Source organism: Streptopelia decaocto, assembly GCF_964273445.1.
Source record: "Streptopelia decaocto genome assembly, chromosome: 7".
Taxonomy (NCBI): domain Eukaryota; kingdom Metazoa; phylum Chordata; class Aves; order Columbiformes; family Columbidae; genus Streptopelia; species Streptopelia decaocto.
Window position 1 is genome coordinate 56,174,587 of NC_138661.1, and position 26,351 is coordinate 56,200,937.

At 41.2% G+C, this 26,351-nt stretch overlaps 1 protein-coding gene across 3 annotated transcripts in view; it reads left to right on the forward strand.

Annotated features, from left to right (window-relative positions):
- RRAS2 (RAS related 2) overlaps positions 1–23,442 on the forward strand; it is a 45,541-nt gene extending 22,099 nt beyond the window's left edge. For 2 of the 3 annotated variants that reach the window (XM_082057702.1, XM_082057700.1), the window contains exons 2-6: positions 9,473–9,560; positions 10,303–10,405; positions 12,722–12,830; positions 21,416–21,534; positions 21,989–23,442. In XM_082057702.1, coding sequence (XP_081913828.1) covers positions 9,473–9,560; positions 10,303–10,405; positions 12,722–12,830; positions 21,416–21,534; positions 21,989–22,076 — 507 coding nt within the window. In that variant the 3' untranslated portion in view covers positions 22,077–23,442. Of the gene's footprint in view, positions 1–4,341; positions 4,366–9,472; positions 9,561–10,302; positions 10,406–12,721; positions 12,831–21,415; positions 21,535–21,988 lie in introns of those variants that run through there. The other variant, XM_082057701.1, reaches the window with a different exon arrangement.
- The last annotated feature ends 2,909 nt before the right edge of the window (positions 23,443–26,351 follow it).

Sequence of the window (26,351 nt, forward strand, 5' to 3'; positions counted from 1 at the left end):
TGGAAGATTAACTGCTTGGTGTGTTCACAGTTCTTGCACACATTTACTGTGAAGCAAAAATGAAATTAAATGAAATCTAGACTCATCTGTGCTTGCAGTATAGAGTACATTTTATAGTCAGACATGTTTCGACTTGAGAAATTGCATAGCTGCCTTCAAAGAACTTTGTAGGTGCTTACTGGCATTAGAAGGCATTAATTTAAGGCTTTACAAAGGTGAAGGTAACATTCTCTGATCTTGAGTAATGACGACCACATCACCAGGAAGCATTCAGGAGGCTGCAGTTTAATGTGTGGTGCTTAGTGTGGTTTGATTTTGAGAAACTTGAGAATTTCAAGTCAGAGATGAATGTTCCCAGGTTGGTGAGCTGCTGATCCTGAGTTGATGTGCAGTGTGGAGAGCTGTAAGAAGATGTAAGTGCAGTACAGGTTCAGTTTGAGTTTAAAATGGGAAAAGCTTTTTTTTTTTAAATCAATCTGCAGTTTTTAAGGAAGATAGTATTTTAAGAGATGTTCACATGCATTTCAAAATATATATTAAAAAAACCCCTACTCAGTATTCCTGTTATAGGCATGTAACCAGTACCCACTCTGTCCATAATTCAGTTTATGAGAGTTCCCCTAACAGTGTGTTTACACTTGGCAGGATGTTAGCAAAAAGACATGTAATGTTTTCCAATAAAGTCGTTGTTTATTCTTTAAACCTCTATGACTTGAACATGTGCTGGGAGGCTGCCTTAGTTACATTTCAAAGTCGCACTTTTCATTTTTCCTCACGCATGGTTTCTTATTTTTTTTCCACAGAATTTTGTAATTATCTGTTTAGCAGTTAAAAACTTGCCAGCTTTCAGTTACAGGAGTGTTGAAAGGTATAAAGACCTGATGGATGTTCCCTTTCAGAGCGCAAAAGTCTATTTGGTTTCGGTCTTTCATCTTCCTGAAGCTTAGTCAACTGTGTGACCTGCACAATAAGTTGATGCTCCAAAACCCATGTGGCTCTTAAATCCCTGACAAGTCAGTCCTGCTGATCTGTGGATGAAATCTATGGAATTTCCCAGTGTATGGGTATCTAGAGAAACATCACTGGAAACGCGTGTGTTTATGGATATGAAGTTAGTGTTTGTTTAGGAAATATCAATATTAAAGGTGCACAGACAGAATTCAGAGATGTGTATTAGTCTTAGATTAAATCCATTTTACCCTCTGTACCCCTTCTCCCTTGCTCGTGCCATCCCAATGTGTGTTTCCCAAAACCTGTGAGGAAAGAGTAAGTTTTGCTTTTAGGTACTTTGGGTAGTGACCACAACAAAGTCCATGGAGAAAAGAGCTGTGTTGTATTTGGCTGTGTGCAATAAATATGCCCATGTACTGAACACAGATTTCCTAATAGTTTTCTTTTTATGATGTGCTTGTTCAGTGATCACTGTATATGGAAGGGCAGAGAGTGGAGAGGGAGAGAAGAAAATGTGGCCATGTATAAGCGCTAACTCGTGCTTTTAGTGTTTCCAGACCAAGCACAAGCTCTTGATAATCCATGCATTGCATAAAAAAAGAGGAAGACTTACCTATACTTAGCCAAGTCAGATGTTTACTTTTGTAACCTGCTGTATCTTATTCAGAATGTACAATTTGTATTTCTTCTGTCTTTGAATTATGTGTTGGGTGATAATCTAATGCATATACTCTGGGGCTGCCATGGGTTATTAAAGAACTTTGCATACTGTGTCGTGATTGTCATCTTTAACAGAACCATTAAGATTTGATTATTTATGTACTTAATAATAAATATCAATATTATATGTATATGTAGTGCTAGTTTTTCAGGAACAAATAAAAGAACTTTTCAACTTTTGTATGAATTTCCAAAGGGTTTAGCTTGTATATGGCTCATGGCATCTTTCACTATAACTTTCTTCAGTTTAATCCTCTTCTTTCTTTGTGTCTCAGTTTTTACTGTTCATGAAATTGTCGAGCGTTTCATATCACTGGATAATTGCAGTAATCGTAGTTACAAATGACATCTGTTTCCCTGGATAGCCATAACAACGCTGGCAGTGTACATTAGAACAGCGGGAAGTAGCGTAAATTGAGGGAAGCATCATCGATTGCTTACAAGCACTGACTATCTTTTAGTTTATATTTTTCAGAAGAAAGGAACAGGTGCTCTTGCTGTTTGTATAATTAAAGTAACTTTTAAAGATTTGTTTGCATATGGAATAATGGGAGGAGGATACATGTGGCCTTCTGTAGTATGATCCAGTGTTTTATTTGTTATCTCTGCTGTCAGGTCTTTATCACCATAATTCTAGATCTTTGGTCCCTCACTGTCCCCAATGTTCAACACCAAAATACTTCCCCTTGCTTTACAAAGTGTGGCTGTTCATGCTAGCAAAGCACTCTCAGTGCTGTTCCAGGTGATGCTGGGGTGCCGTGGGGAGCCCCTGCAGCCCTGCTGGTGGTTTGTGCAGTGCCTGAGCCCTTTGCAGAGGTGGCACTTCTGTCATTGACCCCAGCAGCACTGACCTCCTGCTCTCCCCACACCAAGTGGTTCAACCTGTGTGGAGACATCAGGTCCTGGTGAACCACCTGCTATCGGGGAGGTATATGTTAAGTATTTAATGAGCTTATCAGAGACCATATAATCAGTTGTGTGTGCTTTGGTTTTTGGTTTTTTCTTCTGTGGCCTGAGTGCATGGTGCTCTGCAAAATACTGAAGTTTTTTGTTTTGCTGTGTCCATGCCTTTATTGTGGAATGCAGCCTGGGTGTAAGTTTGCTTCCAGAAGTCAGTTCTGTTTTGTTTTGTTTCATTTTTTTTCCCCTGAACGTTTGCCTTGTTTTCTAGCCAGCCAACTCAAATATTTCTAAAGAAATTACCTGAGGAACCTCAGCTGTTGTGTGAAAGCAGGTTCTTCAGTTAATCTCTCCAGGCGCTGAGGCCCCAGCAGCTGCTTTGCTCCATTACCAGTTCAGCTGGGCATGTTAGTGCTGGGTCTGGGCCAGCGTAGCACTTGGGTGAGGTGGCAGGTCACTGCCCCCCGTCCTCTAGGAACATGGCTGTGGTGATATTGGACCTCTTTGTGCTTCTCTAGGGACAGGGATGGAAATGTAGACCAAAGCTCTTCAGCCTGAAGAAGGGCACGGTGTGGCTCTGGTCACATTAGTATGGACCTAGCTGCTGTGTCACTCTTCTGAGGTATAAGAGCTGAAGGCAAAGGCTGTAAAATTTCTGTGGGTGGTAAAGCAGTGAAGGTTACAAACTGATTTATGCAGCCAGTCATTTAGATCTTAATTTGTAGTCTGAGAAAACTTCTACCGTGTAGCCAAGTACCTCAAACAGAAAGGTTTTTATTTGCGGTCCTACTAACTGGTCAGGGCGCTACACTTCTGGTCTTAAACTCTGGCTCTGACTTTGTCTATGGCTTGGAACAAATGTCAGAAATACTAATTCAAATGAAGAAAGTCATTTAAAAGAGAACTTTGTCAGGTTTCTGTCTTCTTCTGTATTATGCATTCCTGGTATGATCACTGTGGTGTGTGATAGGGCTCCAGCCGATACCGTTGTTTGTTCTGTGCACATGGTGTGAAGACATGCTGCTACGGATCTGGTATTGGACTTCACATCCATCCAGTGGGTCAGGAGCAGACAAATGTTATCAGTCAAGTGCAGCAGAAATGAGGAGGCTGGGAAAGAGATGTTAATGTTGGTGGCAGTCACAGCAGAAACTGCTAGATGTCAAGGAGGACTTATAGCCTGGGGGATGTCTTGGGATCATGTATTTCGGGTGTTTGGGAATGTACTCAAGTCCACAGCTAAAGCTTTGGTGTGCAGTATTCACCAACATATTTAAGTTCTGACTTACAAATTATAACTGGGAAAGATGTTGGGGCTATTTGCAATGCTGAAATTGTTGGTGTTATTTAAATCCAGAGCTGGTCTGTAACTTCAGCTGGAGGGTGGAAACCCTTCTATTTCCTCGCCTGCACTGGGTTGAAACCAAAACCTTAAACACGTGGAAAAAATTTAAATAAGCAACTAGTGAGTCTTTGAAATATGAAGTGTATATTTAGTAAATATAAATGGAGATTATAGACACAGCAAGGATCGATATATATTTTGGCATGTACCACTCCTTTAACTGACTCGTGGTGATGCTTTCACTGCACTGGGCTGCCTTTTGGTGCATGCTTTTCAGGCTTGGTGTGAAGATAAAAGGGAGCACATTATACAGCCTCTGGACTGCTGCTTGTAGCAGCTCCCTGTTGATAGTGTCGGACGTCTCTCTGGCCTTAAAACTTCAACGTTGGTGCAGAAGAAGGTAATCCGCTGGCTTTCCAGCTTGTGGGCTATTGGTGACCTTACGAAGAGTAAGTAAGAAAAGCTGCATAAGGGCTATGAAACTGCACAGAGGTTCTTCATCTTTCTATGTAAGATGTCTTCACTTAGGTAGTTGTTCTTATTAATTTATGGAGTGGGACTCATGAGCTCGTAAGCGAGTCTAGCTAATGGAGGAATTCCCTTATGTGTATTAAATGCAGCATAACCAAGGGGGAAGATGATGAACTGAAAGCAGATTTTTCACAGGTTCTCCTTGCCAAAAGACTTGAGCGATTACAACAATGGTTTAGGGATTACTGTTACCTTAAATGGAGAAAGCTTGCTAGAGCAGTATTCAGTATAGCAGTGTCATCATTCCCGAGCACAGTAGAAACTTCTGCGAAGGTCGGAAGATTGCGCTTGAAATATATTTTAAGATGACAAGTGTATGTATAGGAAGGGATTGTGGTGGTGGGTTGCCAGCTACAAGTGGTATAGGTAGGGTGGGGATGCAGGTTGTTTTTTGGTGGTGGTGGTGGGTTTGTGTGTTGGTTTGGTTTTTTTTTTTTACCCTCTGCAAACGGGCTTGTGTCCTTGGCACACTTTACTATCTCTGGACTTGATTGCCGTAGCAGTCTTAGAAAGAGGAAACCTAGAAAACTTGTTGCATAATGTTTTGGGTAAATTGAATGTTTGATGAGCCTACTGGGCTTGGCTTCTCATTTCCCTTCTAGGAGGTGGGTGGAAAGAGCCTTGATTTTTGCTGGTGATTAAGGGAGCACTGTAATACAAGAGCATGTTCAAGTTACTATCTTCGTATAAGAAATTCAGTTTCTTCTAGTTATCTCCTGCAGGCAGTGGCCAGCTGTGGTGGAGCCAGCGGAATGAGGTTTGTCATTGAAACTCACCTGCTCCCAGAAGAGTAGATTGGGTCTGTAACAGGTCACCCTAGAGCAGGGGTGTCAAACTCATTTTCACCAGGGGTCACATCAGCCTCGCGGTTGCCTTCAAAGGGCCAAATGTAGTTTTAGGGTTGTATAAATGTAGGAGTAGTTACACTTATACAGTCCTAAAATTACATTCAGCCCTTTGAAGGCAGCTGCGAGGCTGATGTGGCCGCTGGTGAAAATGAGTTTGACACCCCTGCCCTAGAGACTAGTCCAGTGTGTTTTGTACCAGCTGTCATCCAAGATACCTGCTGTAGCTTTCTAGTATTTCGTAGTTTAGCGGGACAGCTTTGGGGTGTTAGGAGTCACACATACAGCTCTCACAAAGGAGACAGCAGTAGGGCAGGCCTGGGTATTCCTGCGCTGTGGCATCGTGCAGTTTTGCTGTGCCAAGAGTGTGCTGCTCCTCTAATTTGTCTGGGCTTGGTGTCAGTTTAAAACCGGTAGGTTGGCATCTGCTGGAATTACACTCCTCTTAGTCTTAGAAGCATCTCTGCCACAAAGTCCTTGGCCTCTGCAAAGCTGCTTATACCTGTGTATGGTCTTGAGCTTGCTGGGTGTGCAGACACCTTCCCACCATCGCTGAATGGCATTCAGAAGTCCAGCTACAGCCTCATGGAGTATTTCAGGATACGCTTTGCCATCCCCTAATTCTTTAAACACTGACTGCACAGCAGCAGCAAGGTCCATTTCTGCTCAGCTTGATAAATACTGCGTCTGCTACATCTAATTTTCGTAAATCAACCCTGACTGAATGAGGCTTGTGAGCTGTGGTTGACGTGCTCCCTGTGGCTAATGGTCCCAGTGCAATTTGGGAAGACTCCTTCAAAACCAGCAGCTATTTCAGGCACATTAGTTTTGCCCGGTGCCTGGAGGTAGACCACAACGCTAATTGCCTCACAAACCTCTCCTGCAGTGGCTGTGACAGCAGATTTGGCAGCGCAGCTCCACGGGAGGGGAGAAATTGCTCATAAGAGGTTTGTTAAATGGGGGAGCTCTGGCATCTGCTTGTTCTGATCTTGAGATGTGGCTGATGCTGGATCAGGGCAACTTAGCCTTGTTCCCTTTTTTTGAGGGAGGAAACAGTGTTCCATGTGTCTGTACCTAGTTTGGCACTCTCACTTGGTGTGTAGTTTCCTTTTTTTTTTAAAAAAAAACACAAACAGAGAAGAAATGAAAAAGGGTGGAGGGAATCACAGAAATGCCCCGGAGATTACAGAACATGCTGCAGCTCTTGGCCCTTGGACAGATAATAAGGAAAATATGAAGAATTCCTCTGAGATCATTACACTTTTTCTGACCTTTCTCAGTGAAAAATAATGCCCTTGTTGGATATAAACTTGATGCTTTAGGTGGTCTGCTAATAATGTTTCATGCGAGTGAAACAAAATGATTCCAAATTCTCCCTTGTCTTTAAGACTTGGCATACTTTACTGCTTTATCGATGTAAAGGGTCAGGCACTAACTCTGACTTCTGCAAGACAGAGAAATTAAAGTTCAAGCTGGAAAGGGATAGGGAGTAAATTCAGCGTGCTCTATCTTCCAAATCAGAACCCTCAATTTCTAGATATACTGATAGTGCCACTATATTTTAGTCACTTAACGTTTGTGGTTTGATTATTTATTTTTTTTAAAATAAATACCACTTTGATTTTCCTTAGTGAAACACAGGATTTAAATTTCTTTCCTTGTGATCTTCCCTTTCAAAGTCAAATTCTGTAAGTGATTTTATTTACACCTTTTTATGTTCACATAAATGAATTTCTCTTACATCCTTCAAAGATTGTTAAAGACCACAGAGGAGATGAGATCTAATTCAGAATTTATTAATATATTCATTCCTCAAAGACTGTTCTTGTGCTCCTAGATAACACTTTTTGAGTCATGGATACAGGCAAAAGGTAAGAAGAGTTTTGAAGGCTGTGGTTTTTCAAGTTTTCAGAGAAGTAAGGTAAAGGCACAGATTGTAGTCTGAACAACATCTTCTGGGTGCTTGTTCCGTGGTGAGATGTTCTGCTGTCTGCAAATAGCACTCTGACGGAAAACATGAAGCCTGTGTGCTCCAGTTAGGATCCCATGCCTGGTGGTTTGTTTGAATTTGTTGGGGTGGTTTTATCTGGTTGGTTTTTGTGTGGGTGGGGTTCTAGGAAGGGTCGGAGGTGCAAGATTGCTTAGCCTGACTGAATGTTCTAAAACAAGGGAGAAACCATTTATTCTTCAGAAATGAGCGACTTGACTTACACAGAACACTGTGAGAGAGGAGTGAATTATAGCATCTCATTTGTGACAGGTATCTCTGGTGGGATATATTGCTGGGATTTTGTCCTTCTTGGAGAAGAATGTGATTATTCTAATGTTTTACATATATAGGGTTTACACAGTGGTGCCATTGATGCAGAAGAACTGGGACTGCTGTGTAGGTGTATCCTGAGGGGTCAGATCACTGATGTCTGCTGAACATGCAAAGGAGATGTGCACAGCCCTTCCATGTCTGCTCTGGGGGCCAGCGGTTTATCCGTGGGGTGGTGGGTCTAAATGAATATACATCAGCAGCAACCTGGACATAATCTTCCTCGAGCCAGCTGCATGGTGGTGGTATATGAGCATAGGTTATGTGTAATATACACAGCTGGTAAAGTGTGTTACAGCTGGTGATGTGTTCTTCCCAGTAAGGTAGCAGCAACCTAGTTGAAGAGCTCTGCTGGAGAGCCCATGTCTGTGTGTTAAACCAGAAACCCGCTGTGGATGTGTCTGAATGCGGGTGAGTGGGTGCAGTCAGGACAGGGTGCTGCAGCCAACGCTCGTGAGCTGCTCCGCCGTGGAACTGGGCAAGAACAAATACAACCACCTTAATAAAACTGCATCTGCAAGAACTGAGTTAACAATGTCTGCACTGACAGTGCTGTGTCTGTTAGTGGGCTGGTGCTGTAATTTCAGTCCTCTTTTGTTTGTTTTGGCTACCAGTATGTCTGTTAACTTGGCTTTAAGTTTAGAGGAAGAGAGTGATGTCTTGTTTGGTACCTTTGAATTTGTCTGATGGGAAAGGTGCTTCAGTGAGAACTATTAATTTTAACATGAACAAGGAGATGTACCCTATTTTGGGTGGTTATCTTTTTCATGCAAGAAAAACACCCCCCTTCTTTTTTGCTTCCTAAGAGCCAATATGTACTTTTAAAGCATTCCTGTTTCCTTACTGGCTTACAAAACTGAATAACGTATGCAGGTAGGACTCCTTCAATTCCTGTGGCATTCACCTGAGTGCGTGCATGCCCGAGAGGGATGAATTTGATTATCAGAGTTCAGATTTGTTATACTGCTGTGTTTTAGTTTTGGGTAAAGATTACTTTGCCGTAACTGCATGCAAGCTAGAAATCCATCCTTTGAAATCTAAACTTGTATTTTTCAGATAGTATTGTTACCCCATTATTCAATAACAGGTCATCCAGGCTCTAGAAAGATGTTACAGAATGTGCTTTGCTCTGCAGTTTGGGTGATAAATAACAGGCTGGCAGTATGTGGTGGAGCCTTGTGTTTAGGCAATGGGTGACACAGGCTTTTCATGGCTTATCTGCTTTTAGGAGCTGTCTTTTTCGAGGGTGCGTGTTCTTACAGTCATTAACACCAGGAGAGAAATCCTGGCAACAAGGATGAAGCACTAAACTTTATTCAGTTTACAAACTGAGTGTCACTTGTGCTGTGTGGAGCTGTTGCTAGAAATTGTTATAAAACTGCTAGAGAATTCTAGAAAGAGCTGGGAAAACCCTGGTGCTTCCTAGAAATTGCTGGCTCTGGGAGCAGGGCAGGAAATCTTGGAAACTTTTGAGAAATTTGGAAAACTTCTAAAGCCTACTAGATGTTCAGAGAAACTTAACAGTTACAAGAGACCTTAAAAGCTGCCAGAAACAAAAAGTTTCTAGAGAGTCCTCCTGGAAAATTGTAGGAGTTACCAGAAATCTCTAAAAAACCACTAGAAAATCTGTGAGAATCTAGTAAATCCCATGACTCTGCTAGTAATTTCTACAGTTTAGGAGTGTTTATAGGAACAGGAAAGCCCCTACCTGCTACCTTTTGGATAGAGTGACAAATGGTCATCTATGTGGGTAAAACCTGCTTATGTTCCCCAAGCTGTCAAGCATACAGCTCTAGCATCTTACTGATGAGTGTCCTGTATGTGCTTGTCTCACACACAAACTTGTTTTCTTTTCTGCAGTCCTATTTCGTTACGGATTATGATCCCACGATTGAAGACTCCTACACCAAGCAATGTGTGATAGATGAAAGAGCTGCGCGCTTGGACAGTAAGTGGCCTCGCTAAAGCGTGGTACTGACAGGCTGTGGCTGTCGCTGCCTGTGTTTACATCTGTGTCCATAAAATATAATGCAGGTAAACAACTGTGCAGCATGTTGCTTTTACGTAAGTGTGTAGCTGATAAAAATTACCTACTTTGTTTTATTAATGAGGTACCCAGCATTAGAAGTGCTTATGCTTTATATATGTGCAAGTGTGTCTCTTTAAAGTAAATTGGACATTTTGTTTTAGGAATTATTCCTGGAGCTTAAGTGCCTACAAAACTAGGAGAATTTATGTGACTCCTGACAGTTACCTGGGTGACCCTGGTGGAATGAAAAATGCATTGCTTGGCTGTTGTGTGCTGTCTCTCCACAGTGCAGTATAAATGGTTTGCTTTAAAAGTTTCAGTTCTCCACTGTCAGTGATTTATTTAAGGACAAACCAGAAATGCTTCTAACTCTCATCCCCAGACCTCTATAAGCACTTACCACTTGTTTCAGCTGGTCATGATTAGCAAAAGTCCACCAAACTTTGTCTTTCAGGTTGTTTGGTAGGTCTTGAATTGTTCAGCCAGTCCAAGAACTTTTTTGAAATCTTAACAAAAATGCAATAGTATCTGTGAAAAGTGATTTCAGCTTAGTTACAGTGTACAGGAGAGGCTCTCAAAATATCCTACTAGGAAGGACTTTTTTCTCAGTCTGTACTCTAAGACCATGAACTGTAGTAATCAATGTTTTGCTTATGTTCAGTTCTGGATACAGCAGGACAAGAAGAGTTTGGAGCCATGCGTGAACAGTACATGAGGACAGGCGAGGGTTTTCTGCTTGTTTTCTCAGTCACTGATAGAGGAAGGTAAGCCTGATAAACAGTTATTAAAACAAACAAGTTGTGATTAATCTTAAATTGCTGCTTATCCTTTATTGAAATTATCTCAAACATTACATGTGCATTCACTCTTAGATTGTGGTGTGACGCTCTTTCAGCACTGATGAAAACCCATTTTAAACCAATCACTTATTGAAAGTGTTTGTCTCTTGCAATAGATGACTTGAAAGCATGCACAAAATAATGGCAATTCTATTCAAGCACTTCATTGCAGCCCAGAGTACAGTAGTTTCCTGGAAGTGACAAATTTAAACTAATGGCAACGTGCAACAATGTCTGATCAGTTCTTAGAAATATCCCCTTGCCAAGTGTGCTCATCAGTGTCGAGTGGCTGGTTCTGTATTTCTGAACGGGTGTATCCAGTTCAGGGTATGTCCTGTGCATTTTGCTGGCAGTGCTCGCTCTGCTCCCATGAACTGACTGGAACCTCCATAGCTGATTGACCCACAGAGTTGAGGTGAAACATGTCTTTTTTGAGAAGCTCATAGAGCTTGGTCAGGTAGCAATGCAAGAGTAGGAAACTGCTGTGTATATACAGACAATCACTTAATATTTGGGCTGTGATCTGCCTCCATTGATCTTATCAGATATGTGCTAATAGAAGTGCTCAGGGATCTGTCCTTCTGCTCGTTTCAAGTTGCAACAGAAGAGTGATCAAATGCAAAAAAAAGTTATGATTCTGCCTCTGCTTCGCCCCTTTACAGGTCCAATTCAGGCTCTAAGAAGTTACTTCTGATCTTATTAACAGCTCTATCTATCATGAGAATTAAGATAAATATTCTGTGGAGTGTGAGCATGTTTCCATTGCATCCATATCTTACACTTAAGAATGCTGCGAAATGTATAAATTTATCTTCATGTACTGTACAGAAGAGATTCTTGCTCTTCTGTTAGAGATCTGGCTCTGTGGATTTAAGACATAGTGAGCACTTGTGTTAACAAATATTTTTTTCTACAGAGGACTGTAGATTTTTTTGAAGTGAACACCTTGTTTTGTCGAAAAATATTAAGTTTGTTTGCTCATCTGAAATCCTTCAAAGATTGCTGAAGAGTGAAGTTTTCATGTTTGCTCTGATACCCATTTGATTTAAGACTTACTTGCATGTCAGTGAAATATCTGCTAGCAGTGTCTGTCCTGCTTCTGTGATGGAAATTAATTTTGAAGTAAGAAAAAAATCTACATCACTTGGAGGAACTTGAAAGTTACCAACTGGTTGCTACAGACTTCTGAGCAAAGTATTAAACCAGCATATCTAAATGGAGGGTCAGTGGTGCTTAGTGCCATACCTTTCTTCTAATTCACCTTTCTTCTTACAATTGCTTTATGTGGATGAGGTGGAATGGCATTGTCATGTCTGACTACCATTTTTTTTAATGCAACTTTCTTAACTGATGAGCATCTTGCTTTCAAATTTTAGTTTGCAAATCTTAGTGTAAATGGCTTCAGACTATATGCTTGGCATTAAATATAGTGCTTGGGAAGTGTGTGCTCTAAAGGATATGTCGATTGTCTGCAAGCAACTGTGCTGAAGTTCCTTATGTAGTGATGTAGCTTTAACAGTGTTTACTTAAAAACAGTAATTTTAAAAAAATTTATTTATTTTTTCCCCACCTCCCTTAAAAAAATCCTTGTTTGGACCAGAAGTAGTTTGTTTAATACACTGTCCTTGGAGAAGCTTTCTGTTTTGCTCGCCTTCCCTTAAGCACTGATGGAATATTCCTTACTGCTTGAACAGCATCAGTACCAACTCAATTGGTAACTGGAAAGCTTTCTGATGATTTAGCCCTGCCATTTTTCTGTTCTTCAAGAAATAACATTTTCCAGCTTTGATAGCTTCCCCTAAAATTCCTGGAAGTAGCTGTGGAGTCTGCCAGCTGAAATATTGATCATGAGGGTCTCTAGACTGTAGTTTGACTATTCCAGCCAGAGCTGAACTCTAAAGTCAATATTTGTAGAATGAACTGTGGTTGCTTCATTCTCTATGACACTTTGGCATCCAGGTCCCTCTAGATTGAGACACTGTAAGTGTTTTGCTTACCCTGCAGCCCCACCTAAGCCCAGTGCATCGCACATTGCTAACCTGGGGATTTTTTTAGGTTGAGTGTTGAATGATTCTCTGACCGGTCATGCTGTGACAGTGGACTCTGGAGTGCCTGCAGCTGTCTGTGCTTGTGTGGCACAGCAGGGCGAGTCCAAACAGGTGACTCATCATCTCTGAACTGCTGCAGAACCCGAGAGTCTATGAATTAGTGCACTGATGCTCTGCTTTTATTCTTTTCCAGTTTTGAAGAAATCTATAAGTTTCAGCGACAGATTCTTAGAGTGAAAGATCGTGATGAGTTTCCTATGATTCTAGTTGGTAATAAAGCAGATCTGGACCACCAAAGACAGGTAATTCATTTGCTATTAGGTGCTGCTCACTTTCTTCTAGAAACTTCACAGTTTTCCTCCCAAAACCAGAGTGGGAATAAACAAATGAAAAAAAAATAAATCATATAATACTAATTCCAGTGCAAGAAACACAACTACACTCAGTTTCTGTACTTGAAGAATCTTAGAAGCATGATGGCATTCCTCGTACAGCACATCTGACTCAGTGAGGTTATGTTGACACCGAATCTATTCACATCCAGAGTTGGGAGCTTTCTGTCATGACTTGATTACTCAGGCATGAACGTGTCTAATTCCTCCGTTCTGTTACTCACCACAGCGCTGTGCCAAGCAAAGCGCATTCCAGCGCCGGCTCTAACGATCCTGAGACTTCAGGGCTGTTGCTTTTACCATTCACTGCTGTTATGTATAAATGAGTGGCCATTCTGTTTGGCTACTCATCTTCTGTGTAACTGACTTAAAGCTTTAAGAGCTGGAAGTACAGCAACACAATTACTGTGGTATTTATGTACCTTGAAATTAAAGTTTTGAAACTAGCAGATTTCAACTTCACCTCTAGTTGAAAGAGAGCTTAAAAGATTTAGTGTAGAATTATTTAAAGGAGCTTTAAATTTGTTTTCCCTGTCTACTATTTCATGAATCAAACTAACTTGAGCTGAAATTAATCTTGCTGCATCAGCAGGAAAGGAACAGGTGTCAAACTTGTATTCTTCTTCAGCAACTTACTTCAGAGGTTTAGTATTTTCTCCTGAGAGAGTAAGATGAGTCTTAAAGCTTGGTAGCAAACACATAATTGATTTTTTTTTTTCTATGTGAATAAACTAAATACTACTGAAATTGCTATAACTAAGTTTCACAAGGAAAACAGAGCTTTAAACAATAAGATATTCTCAGACTTCTGTACCAGGCCATGTCTTAGTTTCTATCCACAAGCGGTTACATAGGTTTTGTTCTTTGCTAAATAAAAGCTTTTATCTCGGAAAACAGTGGCTGGAACAAGTCAAAAAATTAGACTCAAAGGATGTTAAAGAATTTAGTGGATTAGTACATTGTTGTTGAATGTGTTTCTTGAATACTGCATAAAACTCTCAGTACAAAAAAGTTCCTGTTGAGTATGCTGCCTTGATTGTCACAACCTCTTTACCTCAGAACCTGTGTAGAAAGATCATGGCAAAATTAAAGCCTATGCTGAAAGATACTGTCTTGAAACAGATTTTCACAGAAGTAGCTCATGAACTCATCAGAAGTATCTTCATGTCCTCACGCATGCAGAGAACTATCAGCCTGTCCCTGAGGCAGAGGTGAAACTCTCTCGCTCTTCAGTTACCATCACGCCCCCAGCAAAATCCCCAAATTTAACTTTGCTGGCTCTGGAACATAATTTGCTTTATCTCATGCACAAATGTTGGTGTGGAAGCTACGTAGGTGAAACTGAACTCTTCTGCAAACTGTAATTGCTGAAGGACAAACACCCAGGTGCTTTGGGAGGGAAATAACACGGCTGCTGTCAGCCCCAGTTCTCAGAGGTTCCGTGCAAATGTAGTTGGTCATCCTGTAGATGCATTTCTAGAAACAGTTACGAATTTTGTTCTCTCTCCTCCGCCCTCCTAATATTACTACACCTCCTCTGTTTGTCCCTTAAAGGAAGAAAGAGGTGCCTGTCGCCTGTTCTCCTTCTAGTCCCTCCATACCTGATTCCTCACTGCTTTCGCAGATGCTGATGGGCTGGTGTGCATTCAAGCTCAAGGCAGCTGTTTTCAAATTGCTTAACTTCACAGTTTTGCTGCTTATAATGAATGCAAATAAAAGCATATGTCCCCAAGAGCTCCTTTTGCTTTTTATGGCTACATTAATTGCCTTAATTGATTAGATGCTGATGAGCATAACTTTGGTGCTATCACTCACACACAATTTACATGCAAACTGGTGAATTTGTGACTTCCATCATAACTTATGCCTTAGCTGTAGCTGAAAAAGCACCTCTGGGTTTACTGAAACAGCTACTATGTGTTCTTAACTCTTCCTTTCCCTGCCACATGGTATGTTTCAGTTGGCCTGAAGTCAGTCTGAAGGAATGGTTTGGGGATGCTGAGCTGAGATAATCGGTCCCCAGAAGGGAGAGGCTCCCCTCCCTCTTGACCTCACGTTCCTGCTCTCCTTTGCTGGCCCTTGTTCTCACTTGAAGTACTTTGTGAGCTGAATCATCTCTCCAGATGGGGGGAGAAACAGATGAGCTGGAATGGCTTTCTGGGACGTGTGAGAGTTAAATCAGCTTGCAGAAGGAGTTGAGAGCCAGCACTTGAAGCATGGGAAGGGGTGGGACTGTGGTGTTGAGGAGAGCAGGGAGGAGTTGGGGTGGGGGGAAGAAAGTGAGACCTCGCCTTTTGGCAGCAGCAGCAGCAGTGAGATGTTATCAGCTGGATGTTAAACACAGCCAGAGTCTCAGCTTCATCGGTGGGGTTGCTTCTGCTCTACCACATGAGGTCTCCATGTGGGCCTGCAGGCAGTGAGTTGGACCAGCTTGCTGATGTGTCTGGAAACCAGTCCTGCCACTGGGTCTCCCCAAGGATGGAGAAGCTTCAGCCTGACAAGCGAGGTCATCCTGCTCTGGCTACGGGTTTGCTGCAATGGGGGGTCTGGGGGCAAAGCTGAGCGTGCTCCCTCCCCTTGGTGAGGAGGACGTGGGGCGTACCCAGGCTGTAATTTGTGGGCAAAAACGTGAGAAGTGCTGGTCCTCTGCGCTTCTGCATTTTTAGTCTGTCGGTGTGTCAGGCCTTGCTTTGGTTACACCAAAATCCTGGTCAGACAGACTAAGGTATCACAGGGCAGTCCTCTTGCTTATCTGGCACTACTACAAGAAGTCATCTTACTGTCTTGTTTAATCACAAATGTATGCTTTTCAGCTGCAGAATTTAAATCTAATTTTTAGAAATTCAGAAAGCCGGATATGAGTTATTAGAGCACAACTACTTGTACTAGGCATCTGTCTTCTTTTTCTGAAAGACAGGAGGCAAAGCAGTGAAATAATAGAGAACATATGCTACTTCTGAGAACGTAGAACTAGCATAAACTGATGTGGTGTGTGTTCTGATTAGCAAATGATGCTTGATAGAATTAACACACAAATCTTCCTGGAGCCCAAAAGAGTTGAATGTGTATGAAAGTTTTAGATGCCTCAAGGGTCCGACCATCACCTTTATGTAAGTAACTGTGAGTTGTAGTTGAACAGAGTACTATCATTGTGATACCATAAATTTGGAAGCAAATGATGCATGACTAATAATCCTTGTGTGGTGACAACTTTTTCTCAGGAAGTACATGAACTGGGTTGTACAGCAGAACTGCACAGACAGTAGTGTGGTCTTGATTAAGTGTTGGGGAATACCAAAGGTGTAGTCTATAATAGTGGTGGCTGTAATATGTTGTAGGTCAACTCACAGGTGTTTTTGGAAGAAGGGAGGTGAAAGAGGAAGTTTGAAATAGAGATTTGCTACGCTAATAACTGTATAGATAAAATTACAAAAAGTCTGCTTAACTCTATTTGTCTCCTTTGTGCTATGGGAGGCAAAGTCCCCAATATCCATAGGTTAGGTTGACAAAGAAAAATCAGTTATTAGAGGACAAGCAAGCATTAATCTTTAGAATGTCCTTGTATGATAGGGCATAAAGTTACTAGTGTTTCCAAATTCCTCAGTCAGTTACATATTGGTGACTGTGAAACCAAAATTGAAGCACCATCTCTTACTGCTCTTTCCTTAGAGTAAATGCCATGTAGCAGTCTTTATTTTAAAAGGGTAAATTTTCTACAACTCTGTCCAACAGCTTCTGTCCAACAGCACTGGCTGTTTCTACAGTAGAACAATTCAGTAGAGCACCAGGTATTTTAGTAATACACACTACTGACAGAGGAATAGACTTGCCAGTGCAGGACCTTTTGTAGATAACTGCTAGCTTCAACAGGGTCAAGTCTGATCATTCCCCAGATGGCAGGGTTTCAAGGAAAGTCCAAGTTGTAACAGGAAAGTGCTTGGGTTTCATTAAATGCTTATTCTTGCTTTTGCATCATGGCTGAACTAATACAGTGACCTAGTGTTAAGATCATCTGTGCTGTTAGATACCTTCAAAGTGAGGTTTTAGAGGTCCATGTGACTTCAGTTTATGTGTAGAGAGATGATGAGCAAAGCTTGGTCATCCCAGCCAAGCAGCCTTGTGCTTTGACCTTGATGACCATCAGCCGAGATGCTGGAAATGAGCAGTTAGCACATTGGTTTTGCAGACTCGCTGCTGCATAAATAACTTGGCCTCAGATGGCTTGTTCGGAGGGGGGGCAAGTATGAGGACCTGGGTCATGGCCTTCCCAAATTCATGAACATTTGTTTTGGCCTTTCTCTTAACTATTGCAAACTTTTGTGAAAGCATGACAATAACTTCTTGGGGTGGTAGTTTCTGTGACCATGTACAGCAACGCCTCTGTTCTTGCAGATGGATCGTACCTTCAGGTGTTCCCATGGCTTGCCTGATTTTCAAGCTTTATAGGTAACAACCATCAGGCATCTGATGCAGTGTTTGAATACAGCAAGTCTGTCTGTTTGACTGTGTGTCAATGCTTCATAACCACATTTTGTGCCTACCAAAGTGACATTTTATATGAGAACATGGACAAAACAGTAAGTTGATAGTGACTTGCCCCTTCAGGAGAGCATTATGGTAGCCCATGGTACAAGCATGAACAAGCAGCGCTGGTGGGTGGGCTGGTGAGGCAGAAAATGGGGTGACAGATGCGCTCATGAGGAGCGATGGGGCTCTGGGCAGGAGTGGGCGGTGTTTCTGTGCCCGGAGCATGGCAGGGTGGCCACAGGTAGAAATGGATTCCTCTCAGACCTCAGGACACACTGAACTGTTACCTGCTGGTGTGATTACAACACAGCCCTTAGTCTTGTGTGAATGTTCAGGCAAAATACAAATGCATTGTTAGGTTAGGCAGTCTTGTATAGCTGCTTTAGGTGGAGGAAAGAATTGAAACTTGAGAAACTTAATGTATTATAGTTCTCAGTTACAATAGTGAAGAGGGAGGGCAATGTGAGATGTCTTCACAGGATTCTTGCACAAATACTCAAATGGAAACTGTTTCAGACTGTTAACTTAGGGAGTTGGGGAATAAGCTTTTCCATTTGCTTACATCTTCTGTAATGGTGATTAATTTCCATTTGCTTACTTAATATCTTCTATAATGGTGCTTAATTTGAGAAACTTTTACCAAATGTCTGAACAGTGTGAATGAATGATATCCAAAAACAAGCAGTAAAATATCCTACAACAAAAGATAAGCATCGGAAGTGGTTCTCATTCATATTCAGCCTTAAGTTTACCAAAACTAAGAGATTTTCACTGCAGAACCAAGACACACACATACACAGTTACTTCCAGAAAAAGCTGTGGCTCTTTTCTGTCAAAAGCAAATATCATTCTTTGAAGGAAAAGGATTTAGTTCTTATGTTGCTGGTGACATTTAAGGTGTCCCATCACACTGAGAAGCCTGTCATGACACAGGGTTGTCATACTTGAGAAGGGAGAAAAAAAAGATGTAAACCCATGTTTTTGTTTTCAAGTATTTCTATGTTTGTACTTACTACATTTTCCTCAGCTTTGAAAGTGGAGCTGGTATGTTCTGGCCTCTAATTTACATCTTGGACACTGAAAATGTTTCTGTAGTGTGCCCAAAACCAAGTATTTTTTTTTTAAACTGACTTTGTGTGTTGAGGTTGCTAAAATTGACCACAAGTTACTTGACAATATACTTGTAAGACTGACAAAAAGATTATTTTGGAATGAAGGAATTGCAGATACTTCAGTAAATGTAGCATTTTAAATGCTGAATGTTGTGAAAGTGTAGCTTGACTTCATTACAGGGCTATTTTGACTTGTACCTCTAATGTGTTTCAGATACAATCATGAAGGAAGCAGTAAGCATGTGTGTTTAAAGACTGGGTTCAGTTTCTCCTCAGGGCTGTATGTTCCTTCCCAGTTATTTATTTTTAGTAGACGTTAGACTCCCAGTTTCTGGGGCTACAGTAGTCTATGCAGAGATTGCAAAACTAAACCCCTTTCCTTTTTGCTAAAACTGCCATATTCATACTTTAACTTTTGTCTGATATGTGGGGCAGAGATGCATAGAAGGTTCTGGTTCGTGCAAACTTTGGGGGATTTGACAATGTCATTGATGTGCCAGAAAACAGCTACAAATGTTTCTTAAAGTGAAGCCTTTATAAGCTTCAAAATAAGGATATTTCAATGACTGGGGCTAGAGAGGCAGGTAGAAGTGCATTTATTTTAGCTAGTGGAGCAAAAATCTTGAATACCATTCAGTTTTCAGACAGCAACAGAAGCTTGAAAGATGCCAGTCATTCTCACTCTGTGCCCTGCAGTTAAAAATGCAGCTCCAGTAGTTGATCTTGGGACTGGATTGGTTTTGAGGGTGTTTTTTGGCTTCAGCTGATGGTTTTAACACCAAAATAAATGGAGAGTGTCTATGTGTGTTTGAGATCAGCAGATGTGTCCAGAGTTACTTCAGCTGGTGGCACAGGTGCTGGGGGCTCCTTGTAGAGCTTCTTGAGGGTTTTTTGGGAGCAGTCCTCAGTTCAGCAGTGAATGTATGGATGTAATACCAGTCGGGGGGCTAAGGACAGAGGCATCAAACATGTTGCAATGCTGTTTGTAGAGGCTCTCAAACTGTGTGTGTAGCTGCTAGGAAAGTGTTTTGCAAGCTAAAAAGTACTTCTGTATCTTGCCTTGGGTTGAACACTGTGTTGAGGGTTAAGATTGTGGGGTGACAATAAAACCCTGGCAGATGTATTGTTAACCCCCTCTCCCCCCCCACTTCCCCCTTTTTGCCCCTCCCTCTCCCCCTTCCCACTCAGAACAGGCGATCGGGAGGGAAAGAAGGACAGAGAGAAGAGAGTTGGAAAAACTAACAATGTTTTACTAATGCTACTAATAAAAATAGAGAAAATAATACAAAATATACAAAACCAATCTTGAAAGTCTCAGCAACTGCAGAGCCGGCAACCAAAGTCCTGGATTGGACTCTGCAACCAACCCGAGCTGGATTCAGTCTGTCACTAGGCCTCAGTTGGCAGGGACGACTAGCAAGGTCCTCTCCTAATGTCGGCCATAAGCAGAAGGGAAAAGGCAAAGGCAAAAGGGGCGAGATCCTCGTGATCTCCCACTTTTATATGAAGTATTCATGTGAATGGAATGTTATACACAGTTGGTCAGTTTCTTGGTCACCAGTTTCTCGTTGCCCCTCTCACGAGATGTCCATCCATGCTTATCAATAAGTTTGCATCCCATTGCTAGGTTTACCAAAACATGAGTCTGGTTCTCCAGGAAAATGCAGTTAATATGAAGGCTTTAGCTGACAGGCAAATTCACTGAAAGAGAAACTTGTTTTTAACAAAACCAGGACACGCTGCCAATGATGCTTTTCTATTCCCATCTATTTTCCTTTCTGTGTAGCTTCTTAATCTGAGTGCATATCTGAGTGCCTTTCCAAAACTAAATTAAAAATAAACCCTCTTTTTTGTCTTGTTCTCATCGAATCAGTCCTCCACATTCTGGTTTAGCGTTTTTCTGTGACAGCAGTGTAATCTTTGACATTTCTTCCACTGGCCATTGTCTTGGCAAGACGTGCTGCGTTTCCTTTCATCACGGCGTGCTGCCCTTTCCTCCCCAGCCCCGTGGGTGACCTTCCCCTGGAAGCCTTGTGCTGCTCCTGCTGTCTGACCCCGCTGCTTTCTACTGCGTCCAGAAACACCCAGGGATCTCCTTTGGTTTTTCCCTGTGACCGACTTATTTCTTCTTCCTATAATGGTCCACTAGCTTCCTGCCTTCTGCTTCATCATGTTAAATTATATACAAACTCTTTATGATGCTCGTTACTTCCTCTTCATCTCGCTTTCCCCTGTTGTCCTGAGGATTCAAGAGGTAGACAGGGTTTATTTTAATAACTCTGGGTGGCCTGAAGGCTTTATGGATCTTTAGATCTCTTTTAACTTAAGCTACATATAAAACTGGCAGTATTAATATTTTGCTGTGTCATAGATTCTTTCAAAAATTACTGCTCTAAAGATTCAGAAGCTAAACATCAGTTCTTGTTTTAAAAATAATCTGATTATTTTATTTTCTCTAGATTTAGCTGGGGCAGGGACAAGGTGAATTGATCAGTAGCATTCACAGTTCTGTTGGTAACCCAGCAGATGTTACTGAGTCTTTGAGGAGGAGTGAGGGACTCTTGTCTGCCTGTGAAGGAAAACTCAGTCTTGCGGAACTGAAGAGGAGGCAGCTGCAGTCAGGGGAGTTCCCTGGAGGGTCAGCCTTTGTCTATTGCAAAACTGTTTTAAAAAGTCTTCACTTGCATTTGAAAGGATGTATTACATGGATTTGTTTCCTAGTGGTGTTATGTGGATAGTGTGGAAACTATTTTGTGGCCAGATAAGCATTATGGATCCTTAACGTGTATATGGAGTGTCTACTGATACAAATGTGCCCACAGAAGTCTTAAATATGATGACTAATGTCTGTTACAGGTGACACAAGAGGAAGGTCAGCAGCTAGCACGGCAACTTAAAGTAACGTACATGGAAGCCTCAGCAAAAATCAGATTGAATGTAGACCAAGCTTTTCATGAACTTGTCAGAGTTATAAGGTATGATAACTTGAGACCAGATAATTAAGGCTCCCACATTAATGGATAGCTACAGCAAATTTGTTGAAATGTAGTGGGAAATCACAGAGAAAATTCTATCTGCTGGTACCTGTAAACTTTGACCAATGCTCTCCATTATAAAATATTCCCATGTATTAGGAAAAATGTTTACATGAATGTAATATGTATTTGGAAGATAATTTCTTCACCTTAATTTCAGATTTTATTGATCACCTGTTAAGTCAGTCTGTTAAACTAAATCAGAGGTTGGCCTTCTGTAAATGGTGTTTCTGAAAAAAAGGCAAACACAAAAGAACAGTCACTCATTTAATCAGTAGTTTGAATGTCAAAAGTAAGTCCATCTTCTATAAAAGTGTAAAATCAGTAAATTTAAATACAGCATTTATTTTTAACTGAAATGATTCTATGATTAATTTGAAATATCTGTTTCCAGGAAATTTCAAGAGCAAGAGTGCCCTCCTTCACCAGAGCCAACGCGGAAAGAAAAGGACAAGAAAGGCTGCCATTGTGTAATTTTCTGAGAATCCCAAGAACCAAGCTATCAACTGCCAGATTACTTTTTTCTTTCCGTCATTTCACATCACTTCTGGTATTGGTCTAGCCTTATATGTGCATGTCCTAAAAGTGGTCACCAGAATAGCCTTAGTCCAAGGAGCTGGCAGAATAGTTCTTGAAGAAGACTCAGTCATCCTGGGGCAGACTTCAAACAAAACACTAAGGCTGCTTCTTTAATACCACAGTTCCTTCCTTCTCTCCCTTAAGAGCTTGCACCTTGTGGAGTTTTATTCGCAAAGGAGATGAAACAAAACCGTGTAGGACAAGGTGTTGAAGTCATGCATAAGTTGTCTCTTGTGAATTAATTTATTTTTACTTCTGACATTTCATTAGCTATTACAAAGACCTATATTGAAGTATAGAGAATACTTTTTAAAAAAGGGGTGGATTGGCTTTTTTTTTTTGCCCTCAGTTAAATTAGATTTGAGTATTCAGCTAGCCGTAAGAAACCTACACTGATTTTCATTGTCAGCAAAGATTTTCATCTCTCGTTTATGCTGCAGTTTTGTTTCAGTGGCCAAAACAGTCTACTGTATTTATTTTATGAATCCAGAACAGCTACAGGATGATTACTACTACTATTAGGATATGGCCAAATACCTGAGCTCATTCTGGATTGAGGCATTTCAGCTTATTAAGAAATTTCACATCATTTGTTTGGAAACAAATTGTCTTCCTTTGTATTTCTGGGTAAGGGATTAAGGAAAGCTAAAATTGTAGCTGTTTTTGTTTCATGTGATATAAAAATGAATTTGATCTTTCCATTGTCAGAGATGATTAAATGTTTTTGCTATATACTTTTATACATTATTTTCTTATCAAACTAGTTAACAAGTATTTTTATATGTTTGTAAGCAAATATGCTTTCACAGCATAACTTGTGTATATGTAAAGATGAGTATTTAATTCTCACAGTTCACTTTTAACTGACAAAATGTGGGATTTGCCAAACTGTGGTAAACTTCTCCCTATTCTTCTGGTGATACCCAAGAATGGCTGATTATGTGCCTGCCCAACACACCCATAGAGTAAAATCTAGTGTTGTGTTTTAATGAATTTCAGTATCCCTTACTAAAGACTGACCATTATGTGAATTATTAAACTGTAAGACTTTTAACTGATTGTTTCGTTAAACTGTGGATGGTTGTTTAATTTTGAGTTCTGTGGATTGTGTTTAAACAATTCAAGAGTATGTTCCCTGATATTGAAATACTGAGTGGTATTGCACAGTTGTCACCTTACTGAATGTGTCCAGCAGTTCTTTGAAACTTGATTATTAAGCAAATCCGTGTATAACTTCAGGTGCTAGAATTAAAGGTGATCTAACCATTATCGGGGGTAAGCACATTGCCTCTTTCCGACTCTCTTCCAAAACCTGAGTTTTGAGGGTGGGGGGATAAAGGGGGTGATAGGACCTTTTTAAGAGATATATATGCACGTCTGCACAACCTTTCTTTAAGCTCAAAGTCAAGAAAAGCCATTTCAATTTAAATCATGATAGATGCTAAAAGCTCCTCTTTGTTTTGACTAGAAGTCAGTGGTCCAATCCACTGTTCTTGTGTTCCCAGGCTGTGCTCGCCGTCAGGTGCTCTGCCATAAGTCTGTACACGTCTGCCGAGCAAGCAGCGCTTAGACAAGTTCTGATCACCCTTACAGCAGCAAAGCGTTACACCTAGAAGTAATGCTGGTGCCATGCTAGCAGAGGAATTTAAGTTTTTCATGCACTTCAGGTTGTGTGATACTGTTTAGAGAAAGTGGGTTGATCTCTGCTCCCTTCCCCTTTCGATGAAGTTACTGAAAGGCTACTTGGGAATAATGTGTAGAAGATTCAAGCATGAAGTTACAGTGGAAGTACATTTGGGAGATGGATTACATTTTTCTGGTCAAATGTAAGAAATTACAGCCTGTAGCTAACACGACATGCTTTCTTAAATATGTGATGCTCTCTGGAGTTAAGTCACTAAACGTGTGGCATTAGAATGTGTTAAAATGACAAATTACAGCTTGTGTGTTGAGACTGAATTTGTGAGGTGCAAATATCCTTCACTTTTTTCCTTTTAACACTCATAGATTGGTTTTAAAATAGCAGACTGTTATATACATAGGTCTTTTAATAAGGAAGTCTCTGTAACTTGCAGAGCAGGTGGAGAGAACCACACCCTTGCTTTTCCTCCTATGGAAAGCAGAACAGCTTTGAGGTGGTTGATGCTGAGCAACCTCCTGTCTGCAAAGCCCCACTGTAAACAGGGTAAACTTTATAAACAAGTTAAACAGAAGCAGGACCACCTGCTGCTGCAGAAGTCTGCACTAAGTTTATTAAGTTTATTCCTGTGTATGTGTTTTTAAGGTTTCTGCTGGAAAGAATCTGCAGGGAAATCTTAATGCAATGTTATGGTCTCTTTTTGAGACTGCTTTGTATATGACACTACAAGGAGCTCCTAAATGTAGGCATTTTGATCCTACTCTTTAGACACTAAGTATTTAGAAAAGTAATATGTTTTTTTGGCCAGTAGTGGTAATCTAGGTGTTTGTGAGTTTGAAATAGCTTCAGATATTTCAATGATTTCCTTTTCTAATTGTTGTATCTGAAAGTAATGGTGAAAAATGCTACTTCTGTCCCTAGTGTGGAGCTTGGAAAGTGCAATACGGACCTTGTCAGGCTTCTCAAAAGTAGTAGCCCTGATCCCTGGTTTATAAGTGAGTTTACACCATACCACCTTGCTGTAGGACAGCAGTTTCAATGACAACCTGGGAGAGAATTTCTTGCTTATGTTTGTAGGTACTTCAGTGCATGGCCACATCTATAAATCATTTAAATTCACAGTTCAGGAATTTGGGGTGCGTAAAATGTATCCACAAATGTCCTCCTGCTCCTCCTAGAGCACAGAGGGAAGGTCTGGATCTTTGTTTCAAAGCACAGCATAACTCTCCTCTTTCTGGAATCTCACACTACTGGATGAAGAGGATTAACCTGCTCATAGGTAAAAGCCTTTTTGTGCAATTGGTGAATTTTCACGGGTCGTCCAGAATTGAGGAAGAATTACTTCCATGTAAGTACACTGCAGTTCCTTATTCTGGCTCTGGTTAATGTATTTGCATTCTCTGACCCAACAAGTCTTCTGCATCATCACTCACATGCTAACACATACAGGTGAAATGAAGAATTCTGGAAGTATTACATCACATCCTCTAAAATCTGCACTTTTTTTGTGACATGGGCTGTTCAGGGGCAGTAGAGCCACTGATACTGGTGGTAATTGTATATTGACCTTAAAAGAAATAAACAGTGGCACTGTTTCCAGCCTGTTGCATGGGGCACCTGCCCGAGCTGCAGCCGCTCAGCATTTCTGCTGCAGAGGAGAACTATAACAACCTGCTCTGGTAACTGTGTAGGTGTGTGAGGTGGTTGATCTTCCTACCAAAGTTGTTTTCCTTTCATTTTTCTAATACGTTTGCAGTGTGCAGGACACCTTGCAGAAGGCAGCAGGCTCCTCTGCCACCTCCTTGTTTCACTGATAAGCGCTGTGTGTCCTGGAGGAGCGCGTGGTGTTTAGGTTGTCAGGTAAGGAGCCACCAGGTAGATGCCATGAGCTGGCTAGGACAGTGTAGGAGCTTGTAATGACATGAGCTGTTGAAAAAGGATTAATAAGGCAAAATATAGTTGGAAGGAGTTAACACCTGCTACCACCAAAAAACCTGACTTCATGCTTGGCCTTGTGGTTAGTCATCTTTGATAAAGTTCAAGCCTGGATGCAGACAAAAATATTAGCTAACACTCGTCTGACATCAGTTTATGTCACAAGATTTCGCCTGTGACGTAGCTGTAGCCATCATTGACTGGCCTTGCCACGTAATTTCATTACAAAGCTTTAATGAGCTCATTCCAAACAGAAGATTGCTGAAGTCAGTCGCCACAAGCCAAGCACTGCCAAAAGTTACCTGTGCTTCTTATTTAAAAGCTTTTTGCCTGGAAAAGCTCAGAAATCTGCTAAACAGGGAATGCATTTGTTCACTTAAGTGTAGTCTTCGGAAGTTGATTACCCTCATGTACCAAAACCATGCTAAAAGAAACAAACTGAATTTAGAGGACCACTCGGGCTGGAAATGCGGGGGCACGGTGGTGTTGGTGTGTTCCTGGGCTGCCCCACTGCAGGGCAGCTGGGTTTGCCAAAACCTGAAGGCTTAAAGTTGTCAGGATGAGCTCTTGCTCAGAGCATCTGGAATGGTAAATGTAGAACTTA